The sequence below is a fragment of the Thermobia domestica genome, chromosome 11, assembly GCF_964235325.1.
Source record: "Thermobia domestica chromosome 11, izTheDome1.hap1.1, whole genome shotgun sequence".
NCBI classification, from domain to species: domain Eukaryota; kingdom Metazoa; phylum Arthropoda; class Insecta; order Zygentoma; family Lepismatidae; genus Thermobia; species Thermobia domestica.
The window spans coordinates 127,581,871-127,607,706 of NC_137464.1; the positions used below are offsets into that span (position 1 = coordinate 127,581,871).

The 25,836-nt window shown below is 33.4% G+C and overlaps 1 protein-coding gene across 1 annotated transcript in view; it reads left to right on the forward strand.

The window, feature by feature from the left end:
- Positions 1-4,457: 4,457 nt before the first annotated feature.
- The window catches only part of LOC145664434 (uncharacterized), a 143,858-nt gene continuing 122,479 nt past the window's right edge, over positions 4,458-25,836 (forward strand). Inside the window, exon 1 of the mRNA XM_081731116.1 lies at positions 4,458-4,874. Coding sequence (XP_081587242.1) covers positions 4,700-4,874 — 175 coding nt within the window. The 5' untranslated portion in view covers positions 4,458-4,699. The remainder of the gene's footprint in view (positions 4,875-25,836) is intronic.

Genomic DNA, 25,836 nt, shown 5'->3' on the forward strand with positions numbered 1-25,836 from the left:
ATGTATATTTCCCACGTCCGCAATCTTCCTTTTGTTCACCTACCGCGGCGCCAAAGTTATTTCTATCAGTCTGGCGGTATTCTGTAATGTTTACCAAACGTGTCAACGGTCTTCCTTTGTATTAAAATTCCAGTTTTAGCAAGCACACATCATCACTCTTACCCAACCGGGTTTCAAAAAGCGCGGGAAAAGTTCAGTTCATGTCTTAAGTTCATCAGCAACAGACGTACGGAAACCACGCTCTGTATATGTACCATCATAGTGTATCATACCGTACACGAAGTTTTGCCACGTTCACAACATAGTTGCTTTTAGGAGTATGCTCTGGCATACGAACCATTAAAAATAAGAAGCGAAAAAATAAAAAATACGATCCAACAAATTAAAAAAGTCACGCATGAATAAATATTTCCCTCCCATCATACAGTATTCAGCTCCAATGATAAGGGTCCCGGGTTCGATTCCAGTGCGTATCACACATTATAAGTGTTCTCACCTTCTTATTTTTAACAATCACCATCTCCTTTAGCCTAACAGGTGGGACTCAAATATTTCATTTTCTTTTTTATTCTATCACATATTGTTCAACATGTTATACATGTGAACGAATAAAATATTCTCTCAAAATGACGTAATACAGAATGACGTATCAACAGATTTAATTCAAATTTCCATTATTATTATTATTTTTAAAAATACCCAGTATAAAGTCTCTAAAAAGAGGACACGACCTTTTACATGTCAGCACAACTAAAAACAGAAATATAACAACTTTCCAATACACGTAAACAGGTCATCAACCCCTAATGACCTACCAAACCGTTTGACAACATCCATTAAGGAAACATGTTAGAACATCATTATTACGTAAAGTACCGCTAACATTCCAGCTTTCGGGTGTAGAAGTTCGTCTACCACTACTGACTCCGAGCATTTTATCTCCCGAACCCCCCTGAAACCACGAATTGACATAAGTATAATGTTCCTAATGTAAATCTGGAGCTATTGTTATTGCCCAAAATCTTTCATCGATAATACAGTATAGCCTCGATTTTACGTCAGAGATGGAGTAGGTTAATGGGTCGTGGGTCAAGTTTTGTGAGTAGGTCAGTGAGTCGTGGATCAAGGACGTGAGGACGTGACCCACGGTGACGCACCATGACCCACCGACCCACTCTGCTCAATGGATTGTAGACATAATTTTCTGAACCTGGTAAATTTGTCTACGTTTTACTTTCAAGGCCTTTATATTTCTTTATTTTTCTTTTGTTTCTATTTACTTAGTTGGGATGAGTATACCTAAGTGAAAAAAGAACTTCAGGCATTTTTGGATATTGATATTTGAAATTGTAATAATAACAATAAGTTTTATTACTTGCCTTTCGAGACAAGCCGAATTTTACACTGTTTTTTTCCTTTACCTTGATTTGAGACTTTCAAATTTCATCCTATTTTCCACTGAAAAGTACTTGTAATTGAACCAGGTAATATGGCCAATGACTAACACTTTACCATTTTATATCGTAAAAGTCAGATCCACCGTTATGTAACAGAGCGGTGCTTGAGCGATTGACTGTAGAAGTTCAAACTCCGATTACAGCCTTGTTTATTACAAGTGTAAACTCATTAGTCAATGAAGAGGAGGATCATGGCTCAGAGTTGATGACGATGGGTTGTGGGTCGCGGTGGGTCATTGGTCATGGGTTACGTTTTAATTGACCCACGTCATCTCTGTTTACGTTCTCGCATTTAACGAATTCCCGCAAAAATAAATAAATAATGCTATATACACAATGCATTTCTATCTGCATTTAAAGAGAATCATATTATTAAATTTTGCGCAGTTAACGAAGAAAACATAGGAAAACATCATTAGTATATAGAAAACACAACCCTCACAGAACGCCATATTTATTAGAATCGATAAACCCACTTGTGTATTGATATTTCGAAAACTACTGGCAAATACTAGAGTCAATAGTTTTATATTTTCAATAAGTGAGAATAGTGATCATGATTTCAACACGGAATTTTTCAGTCTTGGGGAGATAAAAATAGGGTGCGAAATTCTAGGAGGTGAGGAGGGAATTACCTCAATTAATAATTTCGAAAGATTTTATTTGATTTTCAACTTAGCGTTCCTTTAGCCAGCGAGGCTATGTGAGACGTGGACCTACAGCTTAACGTGGAATCCGAACTACATAAGTTCCCGCCAGGAATCGAACCCAGTTCACCCAGTTATTTTTAAAGAAAATCCCCACAAATAACTTACTAGAAGTGAATAAAGTAACACTACGGTTAGAATTTTGCAAAGTAATTACAGTAATTCATATGTAATGACTTATTTAATATAACTCTGCGTAGTTCAATGATTATGATCAAATATGCGAAATCTCGATATCGAAACTTTTAGTGCGAGGGTTCTTTCTTTTTCAACACCCCGACCCCTTTGAATATTATTTCTCACCTTGTAAAAAAAAAAAAAAAAAAAAAAAAAAAAACATTGGTAACATACATATACAAGGTGTCTCGAAAGTCCCCTGACATAGGGTAACTCTGTTATTATCAGAACTGCAACAAAATGTAAGAGGGGGAACCGTCTCCAAATATGACACTTTCATTCTAAAGTGAAGGAATTTTTAAAATCGGACAAGCCGTTTAGGTTGTACATTCTTCATGTGCCCAATGTTAAATGAAAATGCTACGTTGCCATTTATCTGGATCCACAACATAAGTGAATGAAGTTACTGTTTGTTAAGCTAACGTGTCGACGGCCAGTTCCCATTTCAAACATGCCCCCATTCACCATACTCTTGCAAAATTTGTCCACCTCCCGTCCAGTCCTTCCCTCCCCGAGCCCCAGGTAAATAGCAACGTTGCATTTTCATTTAACATCGGGCGAATAAAGAGTGTACAGCCAGAAAATCTCGTTCGATTAAAAAAAATTCCTTCACTTTAGATTGAAAACATTATATTTGGAGACGATTTTCCCTAATACATTTTATTGTAACCCTGATAATAGCAGAGTTACCTTATGTCAGGGGACTTTTGAGACACCCTGTATTTATATTCAGTATATTAAATTCAGTTGTTTGTCATTTGACAACCTGTTCGAGGCAATATGTTTTCTATGTTCATTTAAATACTTAATTTTGTAATCTTTTCAAATGAACAACTCTGAACCCTCGTACTACCTAGGTTTTTTTTTTTTTTTTGTAACGTGGACTACGCAGGGAAGGGGGGTACTGTTAAGATTAAATATACCTCGCAAAAGAAACTAATTAGAAAGTCTCATAAACATCTACAGGGACTGAAGTGAACAGTACACAGGGTGAGACTAACAGCTATTTATTACGCTGAAATCTAGGAATATCAATTCTAAATATCAGTTACATCTCCTACTAACGGAGGGGTGGGGGCCTTTGTGCCCACCAATTTAAAATAGCAAATTTATGAGACACACTACCGTGAAACTCGCCAAATGAACAGTACATGGGATAAGACTAATCACCAAATTCAGAAAAGGAGAGAGAATGCTAAATAGCACTTGTTCTACCAACTGGGGAGGGAAGGTACTTTGTGTCTACCAACTTAAATTAGCAAATTTTATGCGAGACACGTGCGTTCAATTTGAACGACCGTAAGGTGTATACTTTAGCTAAACATGTTGAGTAATAACATATTTTCTTACAATTTTCAAGAAACGATTAGAAGAGTAATTACAAAAAATATACTGAGGTGGGGACAAAGACTCTCCCTGTTTGTAGTCCGAAGGTTAAAAGTGCAAATCAAAATCATTCAGATCTACTGCTTTAGAAACACAAAATGTGGTAAAATATGGAAATCTCACATTACATGTCTTAGTGACTCTTTCTCATTATACACACTTATTTCAATTCTCTATTAAGTGAAAACTCTATTTAGGGTTATAAAAAAAGAAAAAAAAACATAATGCTCAAGCAATTCGTTAAATAAAGATTATACTGTATGTTTGTGAGTGTTTTGAATCAGCTTCCAGTGGATTTCGGCTCTGGCTATGAATCTGGACTGCTTTTGCGACATACTGTACAGTGTATCAAAGGTGATCGCATACCACTGAGTTATTGTTTTTACTACATCCCCCTGCTTGAAATTGGAAGATTTTATTTACTAAATGAAACGCAATCCTTGTCCCTATTGTTCAAGAACATGCTCATTACGGGAGCAACAACATTGATCATCTTTATAGAAATTTGAGAGCACAGTTTCAATGAAGTTCAGGGTCGATTTCCTTTCCTTAGATAGAAGAAAGTTACAAGTTTGCGAAATTAGTGTTCAAGCTATATACATACTCTCAACTCACAAGTAAATAAATACAAGTGTGTCCTTTGTCCTTGCTACAATACCTTCATGGTAACTGTAGTGAAAGTTACGAAACGCCCTTTTCCTTCGAATGAAGCGTGTTGCTTTTGCTGACTGCTGGGTGGCGGGGAAGATGAGTCTTGTTCATAGCAGAAAGGAACGAGGAGCAAGAGAACCAAGTGTCGCGTGGTACACCGCCGTGACAATTTCAAATAAATTTAACAATGCTCTCTGAATGAACACTGTCCCCAAAGACACATCGCTCTGACGTAATGTGCTGTCAATGAGAATAGGCTTGTCGGTGTTTTAAGTGTCCGTCTCAGCTGTTCCAATGACTTGAATTACAAATCATCTTAGAATGAAGACCTTACTGGCTCAGGGGTGTATAGTGACATTTTTACTTATGTTTTATTTAAATTGTTTGATGGCGGCATATGAAGAAGAAGATTCTGAGCCACTAGAAGATTATTTGGAGCATGAAGTCAGAAAGGAAGAGGCCCTTGCAGCTGCCAGAGAATTAGATTTAGACAAATGTAAGTAATTCGTAAGACTTTTTTAAATTATATATTTGAACACTGAAACCGTATTCTTAATACTTTGATAATTGTGTAGTTCTAGTTCTGAGACTGTGTGAGACATAATAATACAGTTCGACATGAGAACCGAAGTGTACTTCTACCGAGAACCGAAACAGTGTATCTGCTATACAAGGTGAGATCGACAACAACTTAACTACGACGAATTTCTTGCAATTATTGAGAGAAATGGAAACGTATTCGTAGCATGATGTTAACAGACAAAAGAGTTCATATATCGAAGTTAAGCTTTCCTTTTCTTGTCATTTATCAACTCCTTTCAACCTCATAGAAAAATTGTATTATATTTAATTCAACATTATTTAAAAAGTACTAAATTGATGTTTATAGTTACAACAAAAATACCAACAGTAAATACAATGATAGAAAACAAAAGAATTGCTAATATGCTTATGACAAGAAAAGTGCCAATCACGAAGGTCTATTTTATATAACTACTCATAAACTCTCGATTTTATTATTTGTTCTTTTAACAAGTTGTGGTTTAGTTACATCTATGTTAAACCAAAATCTATGTTAGCTGCTGTTCGTTATTTTCTCAGCAACATTATTTTCAAAGAACTTCCTTAGTACCCAGTGGTTCCCAACCGATGTCTCGCAGTCCCATAGGGTGTGTCACAAAATTTTAGAATTTAAAAATCATTAAGCATTTAACAATTAGTTAAAATAAATTTTTAAACAGATTGCACCAGTCAGCGCTTCCAACGGCAGCAATCAATGACTCATTACTACATTGAGTCACTACTTTATTAAAAACTTATAGTCTTACGTACAATATTTTAATTAATCATTTACATTATTATTAATGAACAATCAAAGAAGTGTGTTGCGACGTCGTTGGCATTCAGTAAAGTGTGTCGTCAATCAAGAAGTTTGGGAACCTGTAATTTGTTTTATTTAAATGTTTTGAAAGAAGAAACATGTTTCGATGTCATACACGTCTTCTGTATAGCCCTTGTGAATGATAATAACAGTTTTGACACAAACCTTTTCTTTATTATTATTATTATTATTATTATTATTATTATTATTATTATTATTATTATTATTATTATTATTATTATTATTATTATTGCTTGCTATATAGATCTACGAACCAATTTTTGATCTTCGGATACCTCGTAACGTTAAGTTTATTTACTTATATTCGTATTCAGCGGCGCAAATCTGTCTTCAACATTGGTGGGGGAGACGGGTAAGTCTGTTCTCATACTCTTTTTTTTTTTTTTTTAAAGTGATGATTAAAATATTTATGATATTGAGAAACAATGCTGTGGAGGATCAGGGGAGGAGAGTTATCTTCAACATTGGGAGGCGGGCAGATTTGAGGCTTATTCTGGCATCAATTTCATCTCACTTTCCTTTGTGGCAATCAGACACAAATCATAACGTTTCTCCCCCCCCCCAAAAAAAAAAACAAATTTCAAATCAGACAGTCCCTCCCAGTTCCAAGATTGGAGAGGACATATTCCTCTCATCTCCCGGGATTTGCGCGAGTGTTCTATTTATGAATGCCTATTCATAATGCAATAAGTTCTGCTGAGCTCAGTTTCGGCCAAATTTGCATGTCAGAACCCACAAGCCACTCTGAGTCCTGCGTGGTATATACTATATTTCTGCAGGCGTATCTAATAAAGTTATTTTGACCTCGACTTGGATTTCTTCTTATAGATGTTGAATGCTTTCCCATTAATATTAAATTACCTAAAATGTTATTTCAAACACCTCTACTATTTTAATATCGGTATGCAAGGGCGCCCATGTTGTGGTTTCCAAGGGGGGCAAGTATAACCGATGTTTCAAATATAATTTCAAATTTTGCTGTAACTAATGTAAAAATTCTATTGGGTTTTCAATATTCCCAAGTACAATTTTCTCTTAGGGGGGCGAGTGCCCCACTTTGCTCCCCCCTGATGGGCGCCATTGTCGGTATGCTAATTTTGTTTGATGCATGTTCCATTCAGTTAACTAAAAGTAGTTAGGCGGAGCCACTTAAAGTTAGTAGAACAGAGGTAGGGTTGCCGATTTCATTCCACTGAGGTTCGAAAGATTGTATGGAAAACTGAAAGGAGGGAGTTGAAGTAAAAGAATAGCATATGGATGGGACAACATATAGATGAATTAAGTAATTATGACTTTATTACATAGATATTCACTTGCATTCGTTAATTATTATATAATAGACTTTAGTACGTAGAAATCAATATAACATCTTATAGAATCAAAAAACTAGAGTCTTGATATAGATAATGATATGGAGAGATAAGTCTTGGGAAATCACCGATTACTGTTTTAATTAATCTTGCAATTCTAGTATTTGCACCAGAACTTCTGAATAGTAAAGACGACTACGTTACTCCTTGTGTCAAGTCACTTTGCGATTATAAATTAGTATATTTAATTTGTTAATTAGAAAGATTGATGGCAACAAGGAAAAGTAATTCTATTTGAATGTAATTATCGTTTTGTATTCTGGGAATTTCAACTAAATTTTATTTTTCTTATTGCAGTCCCAACACACACGAAGGAACTAAAAAAAGTGACAATTGCAAAGATGATACCCATATTAGTTTTTTTTTTAAATAAAAAATTACATTTTCAAATAAATGAAATATTTTCGTAAATGTTATTTATCATAGGAGACTTGCTTTTATTTTATTGACTTTCAGAACTAACAAAATGATAAACATAATCAGATCTATAATCTTCAAGAAAACTAGAGTAATAAAAAAAGGGTTGGGAAGAAAAGACTAACCATGAAGAAGAAACGAAGTGATCCAATGACAATAAAGTTCTGTGTTGCTGATTCTCATTAAATACATTAGATTTTAATACAACATTGAGGTCAGGGAAAATTGAGGATTCTCTTTTGTGAACGTGAAACCTGGGAATCTTATCAAAGCTTTTATTGCTTGCTGTCTTAGGACTTCTTCCCTCTAATGTAGAAGGACGAATTTATAAACGCATTAGACTGCGTAAAAATCACGAAAGCTGAAGGTTAAATACAATTGAGAAAAAAGTACTAACTGAAATCAACTATAGAAGCTAATTTATAATTCTACATATTACCCTTCGTTGCTTCATATAAAAACGACGTTTCTCTTCTTGCAATATGTTCGTCCACGATTCGTAATTAACCGGTAATAGTATTAAGAATTTGGTTTGAAAAGACTATAGTTTGCTACGCTTTTGTATTTAATGCAAGTTCATGTATCGCCAAGTTTAAGCGTGGTGAAAAAGAAAACAAAATCTTAGTCGATCACAATCTCAAAATATTTTTTTTTAATTTTCTTTATCATTTAGATAGTGTTAACAGGAATCCTTATTGATTCATTAAATAAATATCCTTAATGCAGGATATGGGATTATTATTATTATTATTATTATTATTATTATTATTATTATTATTATTATTATTATTATTATTATTATTATTATTATTATTATTATTGTGAATATTCTGTAAATTCCGAACTCTACATTACAAGAAATTCTTGTCAGATTCTATGTTTATTCTCGCATCGCACTAAATACTCTCTGCGGGATATAGTTATACCTAGGTACAGTTTAAGATTCGAATTGCAAATGAATGAACTATACCAGTGATGGTCAATTTGTAATGCGCTGCAGACCAGAGAACACAGAAAAGAAAAGAGGTCTGCTATTGAATTACCAGATTGATCTCTAGACTCGGTTTGAAGAGCTCAAGAGCACGACTTATTACCACATAGGCCTAACAGCTTTCTAGTTTACATATGTTATACATACATACAACCAGGCCCGCAACCAGACACAGAAGTTTTGGGGGGCCATGAATAAGATAGGGGGGCCAAGTCATTAAAAATTCTCTTACAAATATCTAAATTGTGATTTTAGTATTAATAATAGCATTTTGTATTGAGGCCTGGAGGGGCCATGAAAAGTTTAGAGGGACAGGCCCCCCTGGCCCCCTCTAGTTGCAGGTCTGCATACAACAAATGTTGTAGTGTGGTAAAATTATCACCTGTTCCATCACCACTTCTCTTCGAAGAACTTCGTCTGTAATTCCAGAGGACGTTTGTATATGACGTTGTAGAGTGAGATGACCTCTCGGTGTTTCTACCCACCTTATTTAAGAAGTTTGTCTTAAATCTATATTTATTTTCAAGTTTATTTTAATGATTAATTACCAAAGATTGAGTGTTAGCACGTGGGTCACGATTTGTCTCGCCAGTGTAGGTTTCATTCGGTTTCGTTCTGTTTTTTATACGTTTATTTACTTTAATGTTTTTTAAATTTTTTGAACAGTCTGGAGGATATAAACTCATTTAAATTAGGAGAGTCACATGCTATCAGTAAAGGTGTTTTTGAACTTATCATTTAATAAAAGTTCTTTCTTTTTTCTTTCTGTTTTAGCAGAGCTATTGATGTAGCCTCATAGCCTAAAGATTTGGTCTTACACTTCATCTGTACTCTCGCTTTTCATATACTAAAAACAATCTAGATGTAAGATTTTTTTCCGAGACTATAGGTGACAGTACTTACCAATTACTTATTAGTCTTTTCGAATGCAGAATAACACCTGTTCCATAACATAAACGTAAGATCTTGTAGTATTGCACTCCCCCAAGCTTTGGACCCCTCATAACAAAAATTTATGTGCGCCCGCCTGGCCTAAGTCATGGATTTTATTAATCTTTGTTCCTTTTTGCGTATTTTACTTCTTGTTCCATGTGCCTACGGAATTAGAGTCTCAACTACAAACATTTGAAAATAACTATATAAAATCTTCATTTTTCCTAAAAGTCGGCCCGATATCAACTGTCTTACTTTGCAAAGTGGACTTGGTTTAACCAGAAAGTTAAAGAAAATATTTTCGAAGTGAAAAGAAAGTCTCGCTTCAGGTATATTATGATGGACATCTATAATCTTCCTGTTGCGCAAGAATTAAAAAATAAATAAATAAATAAATAAATAAACCTTACATTTTCGTGGCCAAGATGAACATATTTGAGGGTCGTCTTTGATTCGCGGGCTGCCATCGCTATGAACTATACTACAGGGTGTCCAATATACAATGCAAATCCTGAGTTTGGGATAGTAAAGCTTTTGAACCTGAAGAGATACACAAATAATGGTTATATCAAAATGAAGCTTTGTTCATGCATATATTTTTAAACTAGATAGCAACGATTGAAGTACACTAGGAACCACAATGTTCCCAGATGTAACCGAAGGTGTAAATCTTTTTTTTTTTTTTTTTCAAAACATGTAAATTGACTTATAACTAGAGATGCAAGGGCTCGGAAAAAAACCGGCTTTTTTGGAAAAAAAAACTCGGTTTTTTCTGCTTTGCTTTTTTGCTTGGGAAATTTTGGGCTTTTTTCAAAATACTGCTTTAAATTGATAAAACAGACTTTGTATCGCTTCTCTATAACACAAAAAATCATTTAATTAGTGGTTGATGCTGATAATAATATAAAACATCGAAAATAAACTATGAATTTCGAAAAAATATTTCAAACAATTTTTCTTCAACATATTTACATTATGAATTCAACAGGATTAACCAATGTATATAATAAGAATTTTTTAACCTCCTATATACAAAAGTAAGCAGAGTTGGCAAGAACCGTGGTTGTTTTTGAAAATGCCAAAAACCCGTTTTTTGGGGGATGTTTAAACCAGGCTTTTTTGGTTTAAACCAGGCTTTTTTGACTTAGATTTTTTGCTTTATGTATTTATATTACATATTCACAGAAATAAGTTTGTTTCGCCTTGATGTTATTATGCAACAGCGGGGTTTGGCGGAAGAACTCCCATAAACTTAAAGAAGTGCGGTCAGTAAATTTCTTAAGTTGAGAATCTCCCGCCCTAGCCATTGGGAAAATCCCGTCATTACTTGAAATGTAAGACAATAACGGGAAAATCCTGTTATTGCTTTGCATGTAAAATTTAAAGGTCAACGTACCATAATCAGTACGCTAAAACTGAGGTATTAAATTACAAATTTAGTACCGGTACGTAGATATCATTGAAAGTCCAATCCAAGCTAATGTTGGAAGCTACGTAGGCAATCGATAAATTTTGCCAATTTCTATCAATATATTTAAGCAATATTGGCTTCTTTATAAAACAACACGCACTTAGGCATGCAGAAATATACAATTTGGTTTGTTTCGTATATTTAGGCTTAACATCCTTACGAAATACCGAGGTTATCAAGGAGAGGACTTTCGCTTAAACTGACATCCGAACCGCTACTTGGGTTACGCATGAAAGAAGGTTTGTGGGTCGACCGAGAATTGAACATGGGACACCTTGATTAAAAGGTGAAAGGGAAATAAAACTATTGCAGGTGGTTTGATATCTAGAAACGTCACCATGAAGTTCACACGATTCGCATTTTTCATTCTTTTTATTTTTGTGGTTTAAACCAGTTATTAAAAAAAAAGTTGGTGTAAACCAGCCAACCCTAAAAGTAAACACTTCTTTTTAAAGAATACACAAATAACTAGCAAAATAGTATGTAGTATTTTTACTTCAAAATATTCCATGCCCTCTTTTTGAAACAAAATAAAATTAAAATAAAACATAAGAGAAATACTTAGATTTATATGATACACTTAAAGGCTGCACATCTAGAGCTTTTGGTTCTGTATATTCTTGAAATTCTACAGTTAAGTTTTATAGAACCACCATCACAGTTTACCCAATCCTCAAGTTTTCTAAATTTTTAACAAGAGGGATTCAATATATCATTACGGAACTCCCTCTCCCCCCCCAAAAAAAGACTACGGAATATATTTAAGTTAAGCTAAATACAACTGCACAACAAACATGACTGAGTGATAAGCTTTTGAGCTTCTATCGGGAAGTCCGGGATTCAACCAGCATTCGACCATTCTGACAAAGCTTTTCTTTATTCCATCTGTGAATGTAGAAATAGTGCGTATACTGTGAGTTGGCCGACTTCCTTTCTTATTGTTTTTAAATAGTTATTATTACTAATTACCAGCAGTGACGGTTTTGCGAAGGTTAGGGGGGGCGGTCTTTCGGACTGAAGCCCGTTCCCCAAAGTTACGGAATGTCTGCAACAAACGAAATATCTATTATTTATGCCTTTACTCATAAACTTTAAGCTCCCGTCAAATAAAAATTACGAATGTTTAAAAAAAACTAAACATTAGTAAGAAACCCTTCCCAAAATACTTTTCTAAATCCGCCACTGATTCTCAGTATAAAATGATTTTTAAAGTTGTATCCGGAAGATTATTGCTAAACATATAAACGAAACGAAATATTAGTTATGCCTGTACTCATAAACTTCAAGCACTTCCCAAATAAAATTAGGACTTTTTAGGAAACGAAACAATCAGAAAAACCCCTCCTAAAGTACTTTTCTAAATCCGCTACTGATTATTTGTATAAATTGGTATTCAAGGTTGTGTCCGGAAAATTATTGCTAAATCACTTCACAGCTACAGTATAACAGAAATGTGGAAGTACGGTTTGACGGATATATTGGAAAACGTACGCTTTGACGGATAAATAGAAAAACGGGCAAGTTTAACTTTTGCGCTAGAAGCTAGAGTACTAAAAGCTCTTAGAAATGAAACACGGATGACAAACTAAAGAAGAAAAAAATGTCGATAACTCAAAAGTTAAAATAAAGTTAAATAGCCTCTAAAATTACCCTCAAATACTACATTCTTCATGTTAGCTTTAATTCGTAAAACATGTGCTCCATCCATCTTGATGGTGAATTTCAGAGCGAAATATCACATTCAGGTCATGAAATTCTTATCTAACTATAGAATATACTATAAGAAAGCTATTTAGATAGAAAAATCATGAAGTTGAAAAAAGCCAAAATTTCCAAAATTCTCGTTTTTTTCCCAAAAAAGCCGGCTTTTTATGTGAAAAAAACCATCGATTCAAAAAAGCCGGCTTTTTTGCATCTCTACTTATAACTCATACGTATGGATGTTCTGTCGTTAATTTTCAGTTTGTTTAGTTGGAGTAGCTTGGAAACTATGGAACAGAAAAAAGAATTTTTCATTTACACCAATAACTAACCAGATGAGGCCTCTGTAAAGGGGAACTAAGGAAATCGTAGTTTTCATAAATTAATACTCTGAATTGGCAAGATTGCTGATGTTTCAATGCATCAAAAGGTGTGTGAAGGATCTGTCTACATTACGCAATTCCTGAAAACAATGAAAAAGAAACTTTGAAATTATCATGATAAAACTTGTACTTAAATGCACCCGGCAACACTGATACTATCATGAAACGCGTTTTCAGATCAATAGCGATGCTGGAAATGCCCCTGTTTTGATTTAAAGACTGGTTCACTCGTTTCACCATGTTGGAAGCAACTTTACGAAGAGTAGAAGTGTTAATGTTTTCAATGTCACTGCGAATGTTCGTTTCCAAGTCTTGTATAGTTCGAGAATTGTTCTTGTGTACCTCTTGCTTTAACCAGCCCCATAGAACTTAATAGCAGTATTGCCGGGTGTATGTAAGTACAAGTTTTATCATGATAATTTCAAAGTTTCTTTTTCGTTGTTTTCAGGAATTGCATAATGTAGACAGATTCTTAACACATCTTTTGATGCACTGAAACATCAGCAATATTGCCAATTCACAGTGTTAATTTATGAAAACTACGATTTCCTTAGCTCCCCCTTACAGGGGCCTCATCCGATTAGTTATCGGTGTAAATTAAAAATTCTTTTTTCTACTCCATAGTTTCCAAGCTACTCCAACTAAACAAACTGAAAATTAACGACAGAACATCCATACGTATGAATTATTAGTCAATTTACATGTTTTGCAAAAAAAAAAAAAAAAAAAAAAAAAAAAGAGTTATACCTTCGGTTACATCTGACAACATTGTGTGGTTTCTAGTGTACTTCAACCGTTGCTTCCTAGTTTAAAAATATATGCATGAACAAAGCTTCATTTTGGTATAACTAGAGATGCAAAAAAGCCGGCTTTTTTCAATCGATGGTTTTTTGCACATAAAAAGCCGGCTTTTTTAGGAAGAAAACGAGAATTTTGGAAATTTTGGCTTTTTTCATTTTCATGATTTTTCTGTTTAAATAGCTTTCTTATAGCATACTCTCAAGTTAAATAAGCTTTCATGACCTGAATGCCATATTTCGCTCTCGAATTCACCATCATGATGGATGGAGCACATGGTTTATGAATTAAAGTAAACATAAAGTACGTAGTATTTGAGGGCAATTTTAGAAGCTGTTTAACCTTATTTTAACTTCTGAATCATCGACATTTTTTTCTTCTCTAGATCATTTCTTTTTAGTTATCCGTGTTTCATATCTTGGAGCTTAGAACCCTAGCTTCTAGCACATAATGAAACTTATGTTTTTCAATATATCCATCAGAGCGTACTTCCACATTTCCGTTATACTGTAGCTGTGCAATGATTTAACAATAATCTTCCGGACACAACCTTGAATACCATTTGATAGAAATAATCAGTATCGGATTTAGAAAAATATTTGGGAGGGTTTTTTCTGAATAACGTTCGTTTTTTAAAAAAATTCATAACTTTTATTTAAGAGGAGCTTAAGTTTATGAGTACAGGCATAACAAATATTTCGTTTCGTTTGTATATTCAGCTATAATCTTTCAGATACAACCTTGAAGACCATTTTATACTAATAATCAGTGGCGGATTTAGAAAAGTATTTTGGGAGGGGCTTTTTTTATTAATGCTTAGTTTTCCTAAAAATTCCCTTTTTTTATTTGAGGACAGCTTGAAGTTTATGAGTAAAGACAAAACTAATATTTAGTTTGTTTTAGAAATTCCGTAATTTCGGGGTAGAGGCTCCAATCGGAAAGACATCCCCACCCCTAACCCTCTTTGCAAATCCATCACTACTGGTAATTACTAATAACAAAGATTTAAAAACGATTAGAAAGGAAGTCGGCCAGGACACACAGTACACGCACTACCTCTACATTCACAGATGGGATTAAGAAAACTTTTGTCAAAATGGTCGAATGCGGGGTTGAATCCCGGACTTCACGATAGAAGCGCAAAAGCTAACCACTCACTCATGTTTGTTGTGCTTAACTTAAATGTATTCTCTCTCTCTCTTTCTCTTTGGCCACAAAAGCTCTCCATTGACTTCTGTCCTTATCCAATTCAATCCAGTTTCTACTCTGTATTCCTATTTCTGCTGTATTCATCTTAATACTGTCCTCTCATCTGGGGCTAGGTTTTCCTAATGGACGTTTCCCGATTGGATTTCCAGTTAAAACTTTGAAAGCGTTCCTACTTTCTTCCATTATGGCTACATGACCTGCCCACCTGAGCCTCCTAGACTTGATGACTCTAACGATGTTTGGTAAACCGTATAAATTATATAGTTCCTCCTTATGAAGTTTCCGCCATTCCCCATTCCCGTTCCTCTTGGGTCGAAATATTCGTCTCAGACTTTTATTCTCAAATAATTCCAGTCTGCGTTCTTCCCTCAGCGTAAACGACCATGTTTTACAACCATAAAGCATAACAGGCATGATTATCATTTTATATATTTTAAGCTTTAAATTCCTTGACAGAATTCGCGACGACAAAATATTTTGAACTGAATAATAACAAGAATTTCCTGATTCCAGTCGACATTTAATTTCTTTGTGGGTATGATTTTGGTCTGGTAATACTGATTCAAGATATTTGAAAGTATCCACTGTGTCGAAAGTATTAATTGATATTTTAACGCACTCATAATTTGCCATATTACGATCCTTGTGAACTTCCTTGTATTTAGATTTCTCCTCATTTACTCATATCCCTGCAAGCGTTTAATAAAGCCTCTGCATTTCTTTCGATTGTTCTCCTATTAGATTTACATCATCAGCATACACCATAACCTGGTGAACACCATTCAACTCTAGGCCCTGGTTCCTATCTTTAATTTTTCTTATAGCGTACTCCGGAACAAAGCTGAATAATAACGGCAATAACGCATATCCTTGTTTCGGCCAATCTCGACGTGGAAGCTCGCAATTTTCTCCTTGGACTTTACTCTGGGATTCATTTAAGCACTTAGTAAATCTAGCTTTTTCGGTATTCCAAATTCTGTAAGAATGTTGTACAATGTTTCCCCCTAACCGAGTTGTAACATTAAGCCTTTCTAAAATCAATAAACAGTCGATGTACTGGGTAATATATTCCCATTTCTTTTCGAGTATTTGTCGAATGGTAAATATCTAATCGATTTTAACCAAATACACACTGATAATCTCCAGTAATTTCATCTGCGTATGGGGTCAATCTTATTAATAGAATGTTGAGAAATGCCTAGATAATTATTACAATCAATTTTGTCTCCTTTCTTGTGAATTGGAACAGTGATTGATTCTTCCACTCTTTTTAAATGTATTCCATAGTTTTTCTTTTTGGTAAAAAAAAAAATCGTAACGATATGTTGAATTTTCTTGCTAAAAATTCAGAAACCTTCAGACTGGGTAAACCGTGATGGTGGTTATATATTCTACAGCCTAGGAAACCATACGCTCAGATGAACTGTCTATTACGTATATGATCCATGAGCAGGAAATTCGATACTTTCCCGATTCTGAACAAGCTTAAGGAACAGTCAGTGCATTACAGAATTTGGAGCTTTACAGATTTTGCAGATCCAAAGCACCTGATAGGTGGTAACAGATTATTACGTTTGTGATTAATCAGTGATTTTTTTTTCGAAATATTCATACAATGTATATGAAAGTTAAAACTTAACTGAAAAATTTCAAGAATGTACACAGCTACCCGAAACGAAGCTCTTGATGTGCATATTTCTCTCATGATTTTTCTTTATTTTGCTTCAAAAAGAGGGTGTGTGATATTTTGAAGTAAAAATACTTCATACAATTTTGCTAGTTATTTATGTATCATTTTTAAGTACTTATTGTATATAAGAGGCTAAAATATTATTACATATATTGGTTAATCCTTTGGAATTCATGATGTAAAAATGTTCAGAATTTTTAAAAAATCTTTTTGAAATTCATGGTTTATTTTCGAGGTTTCATATTATTATCTGCATTAACCACTAATTAAATGAGTTTTTTGTTGTAGAGAAGCGAAGCAAAGTCTGCATTATCAGTTTAAAGCAAAATTTTCAAAAAAGCCCAAAATTTCCCAAGCAAAAAAGCGAAGCAGAAAAAACCGAGTTTTTTTATTAAAAAAACGGGTTTTTTCGAGCCCTTGCATCTCTAGATATAATCATTATTTGTGTATCTCTTCAGGTTCAAAAGTTCTACTATTCCAAACTCCGGGTTGCATTGTATATTGGACACCCTATACAAGGCTAACACACTTAAATGTAATTTGAAATATATCAAATTATTACTACGAGTATTATTTGTTCATTTATTATTCTACTTGAAAGATTGAAGAACACTAAAGGGTGCTCAATATCAGGGGCTTACCAATGCTTAAGGCATGAAAACACTTTTGTATGTAATAAGACTTAAAATAAAACATTGGTTCCATTAATCTATTTGATACCGTTTTTCCTCAGGGTTGCTCGTCCGCGAAATCCACTGAGTCGATTTACTCTTGCAAGCAGTCAGAAGTTGTTATGAATAAACGCCGGTATTTCCACTTCGATATTTGTGACACCATATCAAATAGTTTGAGTGCGGTAGACTATTTACGTTAAATACAAGTCACCAATCCCAAGTTTATTAAATCCCTCTTGGAAGGATTTGTATTTCTTCATAGAAGACAGAAATAATATTAGATATTCATTATGTCGAAAAGTATTAAGAGATGGTTCAAAGAAGTATAACGTCAAGCTACGTTATTGCCGCAGAAATAAAAAGAAAAGACATTAACAAGTAACTAACAATTATTATTATTATTATTATTATTATTATTATTATTATTATTATTATTATTATTATTATTATTATTATAGATCGTAACTATTATTTTTAAAATTCTCCGATAGTTGAATAAGTAGTAACACCGCAGTATCTTAACAATTTTCAAATTTACTATCAATTTATAGAATTGTTTTTCAAAAAGTAGTCCGTGGACCACCACTGACCCATAGCATACTTCCAGGTGAAGGATACGAAACATGAATTTTCCACTCACATCTAGAATATGTATAAAATATACCCAGTAGTAATATAATTTTGTTTTTTGCTTGAAATAGTGTTTGAATGATTCTTTATGTACAAGATCAATAATTATTATTTTTTGAATGAATATTTTATTTGAAACAAAAAATAGTAAAATAGTATATATAAAATTTGATTGCTGTAGGTTTGTGGAATTTTTTTGATAAATTATTTTTATATCTACATACTCATTAAACATATCTATTAAAGAACAATAGGAAGAACTAATGTTAAATATTCAGGTTGCAGTATTGGGTGTTGGAAAAATGGAACTCCTTAATTTAGTGTTACACGGCTATGCATTTTAGACTAAAGGAGACGGATGATTAATGAAAGTGAAATTCATTTTTTGGATTCTCAAGGAATCGAAACCGAGACCACGTTCACCAAAGACACATGCCATAGTCATTAGATCAGCGGGGACGGCACAACGTTGCATGTTAAATTTAAATATAAATTCAAATAATTCTTTTCTCTTCCTCAGAAACGTGATATCCGGCGGAGACGGGAATTTTTCCTCATGTTACCCTTGTCACAATGCCACTGTAAGGATCACACAAGCTTGTGAAATAAGTACCTAGGGCAACCTGGGTGGTAAGTGAAGGCGGGTGGTGTATGGTTCTGACTATATCACCTCCACTATGTGCCGAAATTAAGAAAGTGTGCGAAGCTTTACCCTCACACAGCCCATGGGTCCAATAGAACTGTTCCGCATGAGCCCACCCTTTTACTTTTTGCATATCAAGTGAAAAGTATTAAATGGTCAACTAAGGAAGGAGTTTGTACAACACTGCTAGAGCTTTTAGATAATTTTTCATGATAAAGTGGAATAGTTGTTGTAGGAGGTCCGTCCTGAAACGTTTCTTCCTGAGTAGAAGAATACAAACTCTAGGGGTGACGCATGGTTATAAATTATAAGCGTTGGTTAATTGATTGATTTGGAGTTTAGCGTTGATTTGAGCGCCGAGGCTATACGAGACTTGGATCTACAGTCTAAGGTGAAATCTGGACCACCGTAATACATTCAAAGTTTTCAAGGCACTCGCACCGCGAATCGAACAGGGACTCCATGCACCAAAGACAAGTGCACTAGCCATTGGAACAGAGGAGATGGATAATAATAATAATAATAATAATAATAATAATAATAATAATAATAATAATAATAATAATAATAGTCAGAACTGTGTGGTTTTCTTGTATTACCTTTTAAAGCTTATGCGGTTGAATACAAGAAATTGTATCTATCTATTTATCTATCTATTAAAATGCTTCAATAGCAATAAAAGCGCCTGAGCTCCAACCTCTAACTTTTGATTTCAAACCTTTGATTTACGGTTATTTGAGATTTCACGTTTAACAAAGACACATATTTTAAAGTATGTGTACTTTAAATAAATTATTTAAGTAGATCTTTTTATAAAGTTTATGTATTTTAATGTCTTCTCCAAAATCAATGCAAATGAATTGTGCTGTCATCTTTGGAGTTCTTTTAAACTATACATTTGTGGACGTGTATATGTTTGTCGTCAATCCTTTCAACAATGAGATCTTGAAAACTACAGGCTCTAGAAAGATGACGTTTTTACTGATCGATTGCAAATTTTGCGTAGATTGTCCAGTTCTGATTGAAAATTTATAAAACGTGGCCATTATTTCTTTATTACATTTTTACGGGTACACTGTAAGTATTGAAATTAAAATAAAACTAAAGTATCATATCCTACGCATTATACATTCCAACACCACATAACTGTATACAGTGGTTGCACACCTTTCAGGCGTTTGCTTCACGGTCAAATTATAATGAAAAACGATGGATAACCATTTCTCCAATCTACCATTGCTTGGAATGTTTTGCCCAATGAACACAATATATCACTGACGTTATAATTAATTGTGTGTGTAATGTATTTGCTTATTACACACTGCATGCAAAAAGAAAGAAAACACTGATCATACATAAATTGAAAACTTCAACCGGAATTAGGCTCAAATCTTGCAAACGATGAAAAAATAATTGAAAAATCTTCCCTTTACGGTATATCTTGCTGATTTTTATCAAGACGTCATTCACTTGTGTCTGTTAAGGGACATGTACAGATGTGAGGAATAACAAGGAGATTCATGCTCATATGTGAATGATGCACTGTGTAGGTTCAGCTAGTCTATATATTAAAATGCTACAAAGTTTATATGTTTGTGGCCAACCCTTTCGACAATGAGATCTTGAACACCACAAGTGCTAGAAATGTGCCATTTTCGCTGGTCAATTCCAAATTTTGTGTAGATTTGCCAATTCTCATTCAAATTTTCAAAAACTTGTTTTTATTTTTCTATTCCACATTTTAGGCGTTGTTTTGGCCTTAGTTTATTATTGCAACTAGGTTGATAGGGATGTAATGGAGGGTATACGAAGGTATACGGCGTATACCCACCTCTAATTTTTGGAAACTATCGTATAGCCACCTAAAATTTAGGAAGTACGCGGGTATACGCTACATTCGATCCATAGTGTACGCCCTTCATTGGAACAAACAACAACTGCTTTTCATGTACTGTATTTTACAACAAACTCTCACTAAACACCTGTTCGTCAGATTGTTGCTGCGAATGATATCTAAATTGTTTTAAAATGTTTGCGTTTTGTGAATATGGGAATCTAATTTTCCGATAATCCCTTTTATAATGAAAAACAGCAGTCTGAAACTGCAGTGGTTTTTCCTCAAAATGTCACATGCGATGTCCCTACCTTCTGAAAGCTGACTTCTGGTATTATAATAAAATAAAGCCGAGCTGTTTCCAAATGTTTTTCTTGGAAACTTTTAGAAGCTCTTTTGTTTCTAAAGATCAATGGGAGATGGGTGAGGAGGAACGAGGGTAAGGTGTAGGACGTATATCTATGTGGTGACATTCATTTTGATCATTCCTAAAATTCTTGGCCAAGATCACAATCTTTTGATCAATTTTTCGGATCATTCCTAAAATTCTTGTTAGGCTTATAAAATAACTGCCTCTTCAAAATTTTCTCGAAAACTACGCATGAGATTTTACGCTAAACTCAAAATTTTGTTTTACTGAGTGAGATCTTTCGATTGGTATATTTATCATTTTGGACTTTTGTAAAATTTTGGCATTAATCATGACAGAAGGATGTTCTATGTTAAAACAGTATTCTCATTAAAAAAAAAAAAAAAAAACAATTTGAATTTCTGGCACGCTAATATTATTTAGAAATATATTATGTGTGTGACCTTGATAACATTTGAATAATGCTATGTAGGTAAACAAAGTTGACTTTAAAAAGACAAGGGTGGTCAGTGCTCAACCTTGTATAGTCTTTCAGCCGTGAATAATGAATCATTAACGGCAGATGAAACTTCCTTACTTTCACTTGGTGAAGGAATTCCTAGTGAAAAGACAAGAAAATTTCACTGATTCAAGGCAAAAACGTAAATATTTCCGTCTTTTTTTCTCTCACATAAATAAAGTTGCAAATGACTCATAAAATTTTCTTGCAATGGCAGTGAAAAGGTCACGGACTATGTTGTTAATAATGATTTTACTTTGTATTAATATTTTACATGTAATTTTGAGCTCGGGCGAACTTTGAGATCCTCACCAATACGATTTTTCTTCCACTTCATTATTGTTAATTACAGAGTGTGTGTTGTTAAATAAAGTTATATATATATATATATATATATATATATATATATATATATATATATATATATATATATATATATATATATAGATATATAGATATATATATATATATATATATATATATATAGATAGATAGATAGATAGATAGATAGATAGATAGATATACTTATTTTAAAATAATTATATTGTTAATGTGTATTATGCCAATATAAAAGCGTAAGTCCATGACATTGTGTCTATATAGAACCAGGTCTGTTAGAGTAATAAGAGAAACTAGTAGAATCATACAAGTATTAAAGAATCTACAATTTATAAAGTTCTAAAGTAAAAGTACGGTAAGCTCTGAGAAATTATTTCTACAAAAACTATAATTTGTGCTGACTTTAGATTAAAAATTCTTTTCACATAAGGTTGTAAAAGTCTTCTCATTGAATAAGAAAATGACAGCCACTCGAAATGGACTCTGGTTTCTTGAGATTACTATTACATAATTATAAATAGTGAATTACATCTGAGAGTCTAGAAGTAGATTAAATTATTACTTTTTATAGAACAATATGATTTTATTTAAATCCATTTTCTACTTATAAGTTTTCATATAATACATCTTCAGTTAAATAAAATATTTAAATATGTAACTTCATAAAGTAACTATAGCTACAAATTTTACAATAGAAAGTAGTCAAGAACAAAAACAATAAATGTTTTTTCAATCTTTTGTAGACATTCTTTGTGATTTGGCGTGTTTCTTCATTCGCCAATTAATAACTCTATGTACAGGACCGTGCTATTGCTTCGCTTGTTACAACTTACAGCAATGAAACCTAGAAAGTACTCAAGTTTGTTAGTTCCTGCTGTAGACATTTCCTTTGGCATGGAATTTGTGACCTGATGTAGATTATATCATTATGAAATCATGTTTTTTTTCTTACATACCACCAACAGTTAATATCCTGTTCCTTTATCATACTTTTTCTAAAAATAAGTAAAAAAAAAAAATAAATAAAAAAATAAAATAAAATAAAAACCTTTTGCACCGAGAGTTCGAACCACTGATCTTGAGTTTTATCATTTTTGCATTTTTCACATAGATTACTATTCGACTATTTCTTTGCCGAGTATTTTTCTTTCCTTGCACTTTAAAACCAGTTTCAAAGCTTTTTTACATATATATGTAAATCTATGTTATGATGTTATTACAATATTGCACTATCGTGTCAAAGATAACTTCATGACAGAAAAAGAATGTTAAAGGATTTACGAAAAATGTTAAAACGTTAAGTTTGGATAAACCCATACAGTTGGAAATTATATTTTGGATTCAAACAGGGTTATGCATTGGACTGATAAACATGAGTGCAATTGTGAGTTTTTACTTAACATTGGTCTACCTCAGACAAGCAAAGGAACGAAAAGCAAACGTGCAAGTTTTTTTGTTTGTTTTCATCGCCGTAAGTGGGATCGTATTAAGAGCGAACTGACGTAAATATACTGAATATGAGCTAGTGAACTTCTAATAAGGAATGCTGTTATAAGAATCCTACTTTCTTTCAATCATCAGATACTATTAATTTATAAAATGCGTAAGGGTTATTTTAACATAATGAAACATCAGCATTATTCTTGAATTTTAAATATTCCAACTTTTCTTCCTGGCAGAAGATAGACTTGCCATGGAATTTAGCATAAAATATATATTTTTGGGGGTTTAATATTAAAATAGAAGAAGATTTTTTTGTTTAGTTTAACGTTCCACGTTTATGCACCGAGGCTAAAAGAGATTATGTTAATGAGATGGAAGATAATGGTAAAATGAAGAAACTGGACAGAAAAGAAAGAACTGCGAGAACACCCATGCTCATGGTGTTGGTTTACCGCAAACTTCAGGAAGCTCACGCACCAGAGACAGAAGTAACAAACAAATTATTATATGTTTTGTAAAGATTCAAAATTCCTAGTTTATTTTTATGCATATATTTTGTTTCTATAATTTCTCGAAGCTATCTGTAATGATTTTCTTGTCATTTTGTGAACAAGTATTTTAATATTAACCGTGAAATTTTGGAATAATCCGTTTCGTTCTAAGGATCCGAAAGAGTGTTCTAGTGATTAAGTGAGTGTTCTTCTGATGATATTTTCCGAAAACGCCTATATTTTCTTCATATATCATAAGGATTCAGTAATAACTGCAGTATGACATGGTTTATCTGTAAGAAAGTTTAATTGTTGATGAGCCGTTTGATATAGCTCGCATGATACAATATGACTTGCAAGGAGCTTGCAAGTAATATTAATGAATTGAATAAAAGCTTATTCGATTTCCACATAATACTCTACTACTAGAAATACTCTCTAGATCTTACATCATCTCTTATTTCTGAGATAAGTTTGTTTATAAGATTTTAGTATGTGTCATAGCATATAGGTAGTTTTGTACAATCCTCATTACAAAATACTTTTTTTCTTCTTTTTGCATTTCATATGTGTGTAGTAGTAATCACAGGAGAAATCAACTAAAAAATATTTAATAAGTTTCACGTGTGTTGTTGAAGTTCAGCTTCCCTTTTCAGCACCGAGGCTATTTGAAACATGGCCATATAGTTTACGAGCGAATCCAAACTACTATAATGCGTTCAATGCTCTTCTACTGGGAATAGAAAACCAGTAATGCGTTTACCAAAATGCACGCGCTAGCCACTAGACCAATAGGGGGGCTAACACGTTTATTGTGAATGTTTCAACTACTAATATACATTTTTTTCTAGAACATAGTTGTATTTTATACAGTTAAACCTGAATAAGTGAGATCGCAAGAAATCACTTACGGTACTACTTAGTCCCACTTATAGTGGTCATGCTGAAGGACAATATTCTTAGTAATAGAGGCTTTCAGTTATCTAGGTCCCACTTATCCGGGTTTGACTGTAAATAGAGAATTCAGAAGCAGGGTTCATAAGTGACATTTTTGTCATTGTTGATTTTTGTAAATTCTTCCAAACATACATCTGAAAGTGCAGAAATATTTTTCGTATGGAATCCCGTATTTCGTATCCTAAGCTTCTCACCACTTTGAATCTTATAAACATCAAATGAAATAATAAATGAAAGACAGTGAATAAGTTAAAGGAATAAAGACTGTCAAAAACGGAGAATTTAGAATAAAATAACCAAAATAAATATTTCTAGGCATGGCCATCTAGAAGGGAGAGGGATAAGGAGACAATTCGAAAGGAGTTCGATTCTTTGAAATACTATGTCAAAACATTTTATATTTGCTTACTCACACACTGCATCATTTAACATAGTTACTGTACTTTATAAATTTGGAGAGCTGCAAATTAGATGCTGGAGATTGAGAAAGGATCGTTCAAAGAAAGTGTTATGAAAGAAGTAAACCTTCAAGAAGAGGATGTACAAAAATGATGGAGCATAAACAGTAGGATCACATTTTTGGCTACAGAAAAAAAATATATAGATAGAACTTCACGAAAAAAAAAACCTGCAGGAAAAGAGATGTGGTGTTTCAAAGAGGAAGTGCAAGAAACTACACTGAGAAAAATCCGTTCTTCGGACAGCGGTATATTGTACAAATATACAGAATCCTCTTGCTTACTATAGAAATCAGTATGGAGCATACGTTATCCGTATGCTACATAGGCACTGCCCTTAAATGTTACATTATGCCGTTGCAGGATGTCTGATATCTAACAGTCTTCCTTATATTACATACGTATATGTATGTTACCTTCGTCAGCTATATGTTATATACGTCTATTTGTATGTGAGATTCTGACCGCTTATATTGTTTCATACGTAAAGTACATACAGATGGAACACTTATACAGAAAGTATTATAAAACATGCGTTTTCAGTTATGTTTGCTGTACGTTAAGTCCAAAATTACAAGTTTACAAATGTAACATACGATTTTAGGTACTCCACATACAATTTTTTCTCACTGTATTAACGCGAAGAAAGAAGCAAAGAAAAAGTGGGATGTGGGATGTTTCTTGGACAGAAGAGCATAAGTGTAGCTTCAAAGGGCAGCAAAGAGAGCAGTGACTAGGGTAAAAGCTCAAGTTTA